General features: G+C 42.7%; 1 protein-coding gene across 1 annotated transcript; it reads left to right on the forward strand.

The window, feature by feature from the left end:
• Positions 1–9,496: 9,496 nt before the first annotated feature.
• LOC126347244 (uncharacterized) lies at positions 9,497–11,197 on the forward strand. Its single transcript, XM_050002258.1, has 2 exons — positions 9,497–10,379; positions 10,488–11,197. Exons 1-2 carry the CDS (start codon positions 9,497–9,499, stop codon positions 11,195–11,197), a joined length of 1,593 nt encoding a protein of 530 aa, XP_049858215.1.
• Positions 11,198–12,480: the final 1,283 nt, after the last annotated feature.

Below are 12,480 nucleotides of genomic sequence, written 5' to 3' on the forward strand. Positions count from 1 at the left end.
GCATAATAGTTTGCGGATTTAAGCCATTGCAGCGGCCTACACCAAAGAGAAAGAGAAGCAGCAAACACGCCTGTGTTTAATACAGAACATAGAACGTCTTGTAGCTAAGATAGGCAATTTTTCTGAAATAAACTCCATGTGGGATCACCTTTTCAGAGTGGGACCATGTTCTACTTTAAAAGAGCCGATTTTTGAGTAATAGTCAATGTGCGTTCCACAGGAGAACTACGTGAATTTTGTCTCTATCTTCAACCCCTAAAATACTTCCACAACCCAAAAAAGGGAAACACGAAACCATCTGCTGAATGACATTTTATTTTTATATTTGTCGGTCTAGTACCAGGCCACATGGCCAACTTCAGCGGTCGTGTTTCTTTTTAAATCTACAGAAATTCTATGAGGGCACAAAAATAAATTACTCGAGCGATGAAGATGAGCATTTGAGCCGGTACCGGTCTGGCAATTTACAGGACACCGCGAATACACAACTGCGGAATCATGAGTAAATCTGCCTCGAACTGATATCTCTTCCCAATAATTGTTTTATATTGATGAGGCAGTGTCATTTATTCACGCTCACAATATGGAAGGTACAATGTGGGTTATCAAATCTCTGGCAAGTGCGATACTAGTAAAATCTGAAGATCGTATTTGAAATGATGCGGATGCATTGAGCGAAGGTAAGTGACGACAAATCTCAATAGACACTTAGAAAAATTTACGGTAATGGTACGGTACGGTAATGTTACAGCGTGACATTAATAGAATGTGATTTACCAGCCGCTATAGAGGTCTCATTTTCTTTTACTGTTTTTGTTCACAAAGAATAAAACCACGCAGTCGCGGTGGTTGTGAGGTTAGAGATCACAAGTACGACACCAGTTCGAACGTCTCGGGATATTCCTTCTTTTTTTTTTTTAGTTATTCACGGAACAAAGTAGTATATAGGTATATGCGTTCAACATTATGGAATTGATAATGGTCACACTAATTTTCAAACCGAATCTTAGCGTTTGATTTTCGGAGTATAAACTGTAACATCGAACATTAAGTAACAACTGTGGCAAAATTATTTCGTGCGTAATTAAATGCAGAGATATTTGCATGCATCAGAGGAAAATCTCAACACAGATTTCATGATGGAGAAATGTTCGCTGATGAACCTTTTGCTAAGATTTCGCAAAAGTCTTCCCATCTGCGTTCTCTGTCACTGTGTTCGCAGGCCTCCTGCTGTTGATATTAGTGATTACATGATTTACGCACTAACTCGATGTAGCACACCCGTCTTTATGATGTTTCTACAGCCTTAGAAATAATATTCATGTAATTCACAATTTAATCGCAGACATATTAAAACAACAGTCGACTTTTTTACAATATTTCAATGAAATTATGAAAAAAGGACAAGATATATCTATGCGGCTGGAAATCGTTGTTTTCATGTTTCAGAATTAAAGTTATATAGTGTAACACTACTTGTTGTCTATGAAAGACATTCCATATATACATAGAAAGTATCTGCGCGTTGGGACTCTTTATCGTATCGAAGGACTAATCTTCTGTATAATCTTCTACATGCAATTTACCATCTGCGGTTGTAAACGGTTGGTGATGCTTTCATGTTACTTCGATATCGCCATGATGTACGTTCCAGCCGTCGCTTCACTAACTACTTAGTGACTTTTGATCATTGCCCACTTCGCTCCTCACTGAGACTATCAACTCACTTACGTCACACTGATTCACTAGTTGCTGCGTTTACAAGCAGTCCGCAACTGACTCGATTGTGTCTATGTTCTCATATTTCGTTCTTCTTTCTAGGTCCTGGCCTTTATGAGACTAATGTTTCTATTCCGACGACATTCTTTAACTGTCACAACGTTTGTCCTTATTTCTCTATGCTCCTGAAGTAAATTATCAACCGTTCTTACCACTGGGCATATGAGAAGCAGTGTGCTCCCCTAAATCTCTTTCATGGCCTATGTATGTATTAAACTATCATGTTAATCAAAGTGCATTTGACAAGCGGCAATATATGTTGCTTTCTGTCCCCGCCTCAATATAACGTGTGATTGATAAAAGGAATCGCCCGTTACTTAAAATCGAATTCGAAATTATGTGACAGGTCAACTAGACACTAGAATCTAGCTCTTTTTTCTGCACAGGAAGAAATGTTAATTCTATAAACTGTCATACTCGTGGCTATCCCATTCTTCGCAATATTCCAAGGGTTTGATGTCCGTGACGTATGAAAGCGAAGCAGTGAGGGACCTCCGGGCTGAATCTTTGCACCACCTGGCGTAATGGGATGGCCCGGTACGCAGGACACTTACTTGTCACAGGAACAGTTTCATGACGGAGGCTCGCGTCTGCACACAGTTATCAATAGTTCTCCTCATGAATCGGCATTCTGCCTCAAAGTGGCAGCTTCATTCCATGAGTTCGGCATTGTTCGAGAGTTGTGTGAAGCATTATTGCGTGAAGCATTGCACTTCGTAAACAGGTGGTCGTCAGTTTGATGAGTCATCTAAGTGGCATCGGTGTGGGTTTTAAAAGGATCACTACTGTGTGAGCCTACTGGGCGTATCGGAAAAAAGTGGGCACTTATTATTAATCGGTCACTTTTTGTTAAAATAAGTATGTTCGTAACCACGGTTTCTTGTATGCAAAGCTTCTGATTTATGAGACATAAATTATGATTGCGGTCTCATCTGTTTACGTCCTAGAAAACACTCATCCGAAAACTTTGCGTGCTAATTGGTGAAACACACCAATAAAAAATGCGAGGATACAACCACATCCACATATCTGATGATATCACCGTATCCAAGAATTTAACACAAACAAATGGAGCATTGCAAGGAGATCCAATCAGTCCGACATGGTTCACCATCACGATAGCATACATCACAAAGATCATTCTGGACAGCTCAGGAACACTCATACTTTATGTGAATGACGTGGTAATAGGTATAGAATACAAAGAGGAGCTACAAAAGGTGCTAAACAGATTCATGTCATGGGCTCTGCAAAATAACCTACTAACAGACCACAGCGAAATCAAAGATGTGATTTTCAGAACAGATTGGTAACCCTCACCGAAAGGCACTCTGGCCGTTCAAAATAAACTGTTTGAAATGCTACTAAAATACAAATATCTCGGAGTTACTCTGCAAACAATACAGACCGAATTCAACATTCATATGAAAGAAAGAGCAACAGGAGCTATAAAAGCAATTTACAACATCCAATGGCCTCAGAAACTCTCTATAAGAATGACAATGACTCCATTTTAAACGGACGTGGCACCAGTAGCAACGTATGGGATCTACATAATCTGGGACAAACTAAAAGTCAATGACCTCGTAATATAAGAGAAAATAAAATCCCACTATATGAAATGAATCATGGGAATCGGGAAGATACTCGTGTCAAACACCATGATCTACTAAAGCACGCGTCAAATACTCAATGGAAAAAACAACTCTCTTTGGAACGACTTCTACTCAGCCGACCTCATAATGACAGTAAGATGTAAACATTCAAACTACGAACTGCGACATGTAGAGGTACTATAAGCAACACGTGGTTTCACCTCAAGTTCTGCCAAAAAATAGTTTCCACCAGGAGAATGAAGACTACGTGTGCGAACTATGCAATGAGCATTGCGAAAGACACCATGCAAAAAATTGCAGAAAAAGAACAATATTAGTAATAAGACTAGTGTAATGTAACTGAGGTTAGTATTTGTATTTGAATTTTTTTGTATTTGCACATTGTGTGCATTTTCATTTAATAGAATAAAGTCTGAGTATTTTTACAAATGCTTCTTTGTAGTTCATAACTGTTGTAACCAGTGTGCTGTTGGCCCCGTGGAATTGTACTGACATAAATGAAATTTTCACTCTGCAGTGGAGGTAGTAGACGAGGTACTGGCAGAAGTAAAGCTGTGGGCAGGGGTAATAAGCCGCGCTTGGATAGCTCAGTCAGTAGAGCACTTGCCCGCAAAAGGCAAAGGTCCCAAGTTCGAATATCTATGAGCATTAAGTTTTAATCTGCCAGGAAGTTACATATTCTTAAATGCCTTACTTTACACACGATGGCGGTTTTGGATACTGCAATGCAGATGTCCGAGCGCAGCTCGATAGACAATATCCGTGTCAGTGGAGAGGTATAGTTCGAAAGAAGCGTCAAAACCCCATTTGGCCATCCAGGCTAGAATTCTGTGGTATCTATAAATCGCTTGAGGCGAATGCTGGGATGCTTTAATTGAAAAAGGACACTTCTGATTTTGTTCCCTATCCTTGTCCTATCACACCTTGTGTTCTATCTCTGATGACGATAACTTATATTTATCAAGTACAATTGTGGTCTTTATTAACGCCGGCCACTGTGGCCGAGCGGTTCTAGGCGCTTCAATCCAGAACCGCGCTGCTGTTACTGTCGCAACTTCTAATTCCGCCTCGGGCATGGATGTGTGTGATGGATGTCCTTAGGTTAGTTAGGTTTAAGTAGTTCTAAGTCTAGGGGATTGATGACCTCAGACGTTAAGTCCCATAGTGCTTAGTGCCATTTGAACCACTTCCTTATTAACATTGCCACTAGTTGTTTCCACGTATACTGCAATCATGAGGTAGGCTTTACTCCGTCACAGTTATCCCATGAACGATATAATAAGTCTCTCTCACGCAAAATACAAATTAGACGGCATACAGTTTTAATCTGCGAGTAAGTTTCAAAATAGTGCACTCTCAGCTGCTGGTGAAAGGCTCTTTCTGTAACCATAACAACTGCTAATCATGAAATGAATTTACTGATCATAGGATCCTCATAGCAGAGAAATGGTAATCTGATAATCGCAGTATGTGTTCAAACCGGTAGTAACAGCGTTAAGAAAATGTGATTGTGGCTGACAAAAAGTGGTGAATATACATCGTAAATCAGGCCCCATTTCACATATTCAAAGGAAATGACAACAGAAATCACCAACGCAAGGGAACGTATACAAGTGACTTAATGAAATTCATTACGTTGGAGATTTCAGTTGTTACTTTCTTTGGATATGCAAAGTAGGACGTGATTAACCACGCATCTCATCATTTACAAATTAATGTATAAATCTAGTGGCACAAACTGATAGTACGTCTTACTATAGACAGTTTATCGTTACAGAAACATAGCGTCCTTCCAACAATACAAATATGTTCAAGCTGTAGACTGATGCTTCAAGAAGTTAATTAATACAGAGAACGTGACAGTTACATAACTCGCTAATTAAAAGCTCCCGGATCCATATTGCTATAAATATTTCTTCTCATTTTTACATGCTTTGCCAGCGTTTTCGATACACCCCGTATTGCATGTGACGCATGAGTAAGTGATTATTCCTTATGAAAAGACGTGGAAATTAAATGAAAGAGGTAACTAACTGCACGATTAAGGTATAGCCGAATTATAGGTGATATAAATGAACAGGACATAGGAACTGTTCGTTAACAGCAAAAGCAAAACCGCAGAAGGAGGTAGAAAATCAAATATTCTAAAAAGATCTAATCACTAAAGAACTGCACCTGTTGGAACAGATAACGCAGCAAAAGATTTTTTTTATTCTTGAGGAAAGACAACAGCTAACGACAGTGTCAAAGCCGCTCCGGTCAATATATGAGTGTCTCAGGAATGTTATTATATCGAAATATACATGAGACGTTCTGCAGAGTTTCAAAATATAGGAAGCCACTGTTGACTCACTGAATCTTAGAGTCAAACGGTTAACTCCGCAAATTGTTCATTGGCTAATGGAAGGGACAGGGTCACGTTCAGGTACTTTCTTAGATAACCAATTTCATCCGTGAGGGCGTTTCGTTAGAGGTACTTAACGATGTTGCACTACTGTCCAGGTATAGGTATTACGTGGTTCCTGAAAATGGCTGCAGAGAAATGCTGGGATCGTTCCTTAACAACTGTGATCCGCTCAGATAGACCTCCTAACGCAATCCCTTAAAGAAATGTTTCCCCAGCGTTGGACTGGGCAGAACAGGCCACGAATTGAATCGCTAAACATTTCCTGTAGGTAAATGTAAATGATATTACTGACAGCACTGAATGACTCATAACACCGTATTACTGCAGATCTCTCGTTATGTGAACCGGTCTGGAATGGACGCAGTTAGCGTGCGTTATTTTTAACACACACAGCAGAAGCTCGTTGAGCGTAATTTTTTTATTTTATTTTCTACCATTTACAAATGACAGGTCATGTGTTCACAAAATGAAATTGTACGTACACAGAACGTGAAACTTATTTGATTTCTCCTTATTTTTAATTGAGTTTAATAATATTGCAGATTTAAAAATTTGTAACTTAAAAGTGATTAGAAAATGGAAATACTTCAAATTAATAATTTTTGTGTAGATGGCAGAAAAGAGCTTACTATTTATTCATTATAACTTTCAGATAAATTATAAATTCAGGAAATCTGTATAAGATAACAAAATTCTTGACTTTAAGAAGGAGAAATAAAAAATGACAGCAAAGTACATGACTTTGTATTAGAGATCCCACAAGGTAGCTACATTGGGTGTGAGGGCTAGGCAAAACATCGAGCCTGTCACATTCGACGTAGCGTACAATCTATGTCTTTAATATTCATTTAATACATTTACTTGAACTAACGTCTATTTGTATTACTCTTATATTACACTTACTACAGATCAGACGTGCTTTACAGAAGACAAATCGGTTCATGATTTGTGTATCTTTGACATCCTTATTTCCATGAGTCGTATGGTTGGTGTTCGTATCGCTGTGAGGTTCAAAATAGTTCTGAGCACTATGGGACTTAACATCAATGGTCATTAGTCCCCTAGAACTTAGAACTACTTAAACCTAACTAACCTAAGGACAGCACACAACACCCAGCCACGCTGTGAGGTAAAACTTTATCTAAGCTCAGTAACCAGTCATATAATTTTCATTAGAGATATTGTTTTAGATAAGCTTAATAAACAGTTTTATATCATTTACATTACAGGTATTACGCAAGATGTTTCTGTATATACTAAAATATTTAATGACAATTGATCCATTTCTGTGTTTCTTAAATATGTCTTATCTTACCACTGGGTCTGTTTATTAATATCATTGTTTGTATCTGCTTCAGCGCCTAACGCTGTTCCTGTATTTGTGCTACGTTAGTGTCTGTGTCTGTGTCATTCCAAGCAGTGAGGTCACCGAGTGTAATACTCACATTCTATTTGTATTGTACTCCTACAATAACCTGTACTCTGTTTCAAATCACAGCTACTGCCAGTTTTCAAGTGAAAAAAAAAAATGGTGTCTTCTGAATAAGAACATTATATACGGCTTTCTCGATAATATTTTTGTTCATTGTTGAATCTACTGTACAGGTTAGCTTTCTAAATCGTTGTGTATACTCCCATTTCGTGTAAATATGGTGGGAATCGCGTATTTCGTTTCAGAAATATTCGTAATGATTCTCTTACGTCGATAATTTTGTATATATACGAGGCAAGGGAATATGTACCTACGGAACTATCAAGATAAACACGGAAATATTATTAGAACCAGGAAAAAGTAGAACACTTTCATTCTTTCATTCGTAGCTTTCTTGTTCGGAGCTCGTGGTCTAGTGGCTAGCATTGCTGGTCTGGATCACGGGTCCCGGGTTCGATTCCCGGACGGGTTGGGAATTTTCTGTGTCCAGGGACTGGTTGTATGTGATGTCCTCATCATATCATCATCATCATTCGTGACAGTGGCTAGATTAGATTGTGAACAAATTGAAATGGGTAAAAATTGGAACTTTGTACGGGCGCTGAAAAAAAAAAAAAGGTTCAAATGGCTCTGAGCACTATGGGACTTAACTTCTGAGGTCATCAGTCCCCTAGAACTTAGAACTACTTAAACCTAACTAACCTAAAGACATCACAGACACTCATGCCCGAGGCAGGATTCGAACCTGCTACCGTAGCGGTCGCGTGGTTCCAGACTGTAGCGCCTAGAACCGCTCGGCCACTCCGCGGGCGCTGAAGACCGCGCAGTTGTGAGCCCCACAAACCAAACGTCTGTAGATCTTTTCAAGACGGAGAACATTGAGGAATAATGGAAATCAAGTGCATACATTAGAAAAAGACAAGTAAATTAATCCCCATGCTGTACTAACAATAAACTATCACTATAGTGCATAGTGCTATTCTCTCTCATGGCACCTAAAATTAATAAGGAAGCCGATAGTTCGAAAAAGCTGCAGGCTCCTCGTTTCTATTATACAGCTGCTGTTTACCCGCTATTGGCAGCGTTATGTTTATTTGGTTGCAATGGTATGATTCGGACAGAATACGCATCGACGCCTGTGAACTCTGTCCTGCTGACAGTACATCACTATTCGTCATGCAGGACTGCAGCGAATACTGCTAGTTGCTATGTACCCAACATAATATATAAGAATATACAGGCTACAGTTGCAGGTTAACTTTATCGTTTAACTAGGTTTCAACGTTAGTAATAACGTCTTCTTCAGAACATGCAGCAAGTTAATATTATAATGCGCTAGTAAATTATATTAGATATGGTCATCCTACAGGATGCAACGTTTAGTACTTACATAAAATATTACTTAAATGTTTGCCTAACACAGGCCATGTCCTAAGTCAACTTCATAAAACTTGATGCACAACCATGAGGTTTTGTCACTTCTATTAAACACGCTGTAGAAAATTCACTTTAAGCTTTTGTGAGGCAGACCGCGAAGCCCTCGTGGTCCGCAGTCTCTAGTCACACGCCGAGGCCCATACAACGGGCTTAAAGTGAATTTGCTACAGCGTGTTTTAATAGAAGTGACAAAACCTTATGGTTGTGCATCAAGTTTTATGAAGTTGACTTAGGACATGGCCTGTGTTAGGCAAACATTTCAGTAATATTTTATGTAAGTACTAAACGTTGCATCCTGTAGGATGACATTACCTAATATAATTAACCAGGTCATTATAATATTAACTTGTTGCAGGTTCTTAAGAAGACGTTATTACTAACGTTGAAATCTAGATAAACGATAAAATTAACCTGGAACTGTAGGCTGTATATTCTTATATAAACAATATCAGTTGCTGTCGCTGCATAAAAATGTTAAAACTTATAACTAACATAAGTTTTCAGTTGCTAAACATAAATATTTAGATAATACATCGAAACTGTGGCGAATGAGATATATTTTTGATTTTTTTTGAATGGGTAGGGATTTCTATTTTTTGTTTTGTTTATGTAAAAGTTACACTGGCTAAGTGATGACAGAGGAATAAGAGAAAAGAATGACAGATTCGTTGTGGAAGACACGCAGCCCGGCAGCGGCGGAGGGATGGCGTCCGAAAACCAGAGCGGCCGGGTTTTGTGCCGACGGTGCAGGCGGTGGGCCGCCTATAAGGCGGCTCGCGGGCCACGCCCCGCCACACGCCCGCCCCCGCACCTCCGGCCACTGCCATGCGGCGCTCCGTCTCGCGCGCCGCGCTGCTGCTGCTGCTAACCGCAGCGTCGGCACACCACAGCGCCGCCGTCGGGGAAGAGGCGGCCGCCGCCGACCACGCCGCGTCGGCCGACGCCGTCCCCGTCGCCCCTGCCGGCGCCAGGGCGGCCGTCGTTCCGGTCCACAGCGAAGGCGCCACCGACAACAAAGTTCCGGTGCCCGCCGCAGCCGGCGACGCCCGCTACGCCGACGGAGACGAGAGTGGCGAGGGCGAGCACATCGCCGACGTCGTGGCGCAGGACGGCAGCCTTTCGCGGGTGAGAAAGTCGTGCCCTCCCTTCGGCCCGTGCAAGCAGTTCTGCATCGAAGTCCGGCCGCGAGACCCGCGCCAGTCGCCGTTCATCATCTGCGAGCCGCCCGACCACGCGAAGAACCCGGTCCCGCCGTATCCGTTCAGCCCCCCGTACCCTTACTACCCGGATTACGAGTATCCTTACCCACCGGGGCCCAAGGAGCCTCTCCCGCCGGCGCCAGAGCCGTATCCGGGGTACCCGTACTCGCCCTACTACAAAGCGCCGTATCCCCCGCCACCGCTTTACTACCCTCTACCAGTGCCGGCGCAGTCGGCGCACAACTCCGCCTCCTCCGCAGCGGCCACGGCCACGGCGTCGACGGCGCTGCAGGGCCTCAGCAGCCTGGTGCCACATTTCCGCGCGGTGGAGGAGCAAAAGTCCTCGCCGGCGGCCAGCAAACCGGACGCTTCTCCAGACTCGTCCGAGAAGCCGGCAGCGTCGCCTTCGCCCTCGGCCCGCAGCGTCTACGACCCGGCCTACCACACCTATCCGGACTTCCCCGTGCCGGCGCCGTGCTACGCAGACCCCAGGTACCCGCCGCCTCTGGGCGCGCAGTCGCCCCTAGCGCTGCTCCAGCTCTTCCTGCGCCCCAGCCACCACCACCACCATCACCCGCCACCCTACTACCCACCACCGCCGCCCGTCTACCGCGAAGCGGCGGAGCCCGACGAGATGATGCGGCAGGCTAGCGGCGGGAGCTCCGAGCACAGCGACAGCAAGTCCGGTCCTACGAAGGTCAACCTGCCCCTGGAGAATCCCAAGAAGAGCGACTCGTCCGTCCGGGCAGCGCAGATGGCGCCCGCTTACGGAGCGCCCTTCGGCAGCCCGTTCGCGCCCTTCGGGTACCAGCCGATGCCGTACGGTTACCCAACTGCGCCTTACGGTCCTGCCAACTTTCAGTCCAGCTACTACAAGTCGGCAGAGCCGAAGCAGTCCAAACCCGGAGCGCCGCCTGCCACTCCGTACGTCCCACAGAACCCATCAGTCCCCCCGGACACCGAGCTGCCTAAGGACGGCGTAGGAGCGCCGCCGTCTCCGGCAGCCAACAGCGTCCTCAAAGCTGGCATTCCGGCTCCTGCGGCCCCCGGCAGCCCAGCGCCGCCTTCGGCTGCCTCGAGTCCACCGGCGTCTTCGCCGCCTGCTGCCGGCGCCGCCAAGGACAAACCACCAGCCGCGCCGGCGCCGCCGTCGGCTAGCAAACCGAAATCCGCGTCGGAGGTAGATGACCAACCCAAGGTGGCCGTCAGCCCACTACACAGAGGGTACCAGCATCGGTACGGCTATTGGGGCCAGTCTGTAGTGCCTGGCCATCTCTACGGCAACCAGTACCAAAACTACCCCGGAATGCATTATGGTATGATGTAAAGAACATTCGCTTCAGAAAACTTTCCCGCCATCTGTAAACACCGCACCTACAGGACTGTGGCTTCTCATTTATCCATCGATTTCAGAAGCTTCCATCTACCTTTCACTGCAGCTCGCATTTGTTCGCCTCATTATCATTTTAACTGCACTAAAATGTTTTAGTTTTTCATTCATTCGTTTGTCAGCGTAGATAAATCGTGATCGTGATAACGCCTTAAAATGCATTATATCCATAATATACAGATCCTTTCATGTTCTTTTCTTACAACATTAACATTTAAATCATGACTGCACTGCATTTAATAAAGCATTCCAAGGACTATTTTATAACATTCCCGTGCCATATCTTAAAGTGTGATGCCATTCTACGGTGAATATAACTCACGCTCAACGATGCGTTAATGTATTGTTTAACTTGTAAATAAATACATTTCTTTTTTTACATATGTATTCATCACTCTGTTGTTGATTTTTCCAGTATTATCCCTACCTTCACAATTAGTATGATATCCTACATTTGTTACATCAATACTTGATCATAAGTATCTCATGAAATGATTAAACAACTGAACTAGTTCCGAACATCTCCTTGAAACTTTAATTCTCTTGAGATTATTCTGCCGAATAACGTTCATGTGCAATGAATGCTACATTCCATGCCAAAGCAACTATGATTCGTAGAAATAAAGTGTCTATATACATAATACAAAAGAAAAGCAAGTAAAAACAGACTGCAAGGCTCTAGTCCACTAAAGTAAATAAGACTGTTTATCAATTCAGTATTTAAAGTAGCGACCGAGCTACAAAAACGTGTACGACATGAAATTTTTACAGCAACCTTTAAATGTCTTTTCTGTGTTTAATTGTCTTTAAAACACCAGTATTGTACCACTACTGCAACTGTCTATAAGGAGACGCTCAAAAATTACTCATATTTTAGTCACCTTCCTTTTTTTAAAAAAATGAAATAAACAGAGCGAGTGAGAGAGAAGCAGAGAGAGAGAGAATTAGGCGTGGAACATTTTGCGTCGTCTTAATGGGGATACTGCAGTATCAATATCAGTACAAAAACTTGAAAACGGTGAAAAAGCTTCGTTCTGTCCGGTAGTTCATACTTATAGTAAAACTGGGCACCTTTAGACACTTTTGGCAATATGAGCTCTTTTTGTAACATAACGTCTTACAATTATGTACTACGAGATTTAATTTCCAAGTATATGGAATTTTATAACCATTATTTTTAAATATTTATAGTATGACACTTTTTACGTGCAGTGACGTAT

Source organism: Schistocerca gregaria, chromosome 1 (genome assembly GCF_023897955.1).
Source record: "Schistocerca gregaria isolate iqSchGreg1 chromosome 1, iqSchGreg1.2, whole genome shotgun sequence".
Taxonomy (NCBI): Eukaryota; Metazoa; Arthropoda; class Insecta; order Orthoptera; family Acrididae; genus Schistocerca; species Schistocerca gregaria.

Excerpts from the sequence above, each read along its gene's own strand:
- LOC126347244 (XM_050002258.1), top strand. The coding sequence starts at position 9,497 with ATGCGGCGCTCCGTCTCGCGCGCCGCGCTGCTGCTGCTGCTAACCGCA. Across the intron at positions 10,380-10,487 it reads CAGGTACCCGCCGCCTCTGG|CGGCGGAGCCCGACGAGATG; the intron begins GCGCGCAGTCGC and ends TCTACCGCGAAG.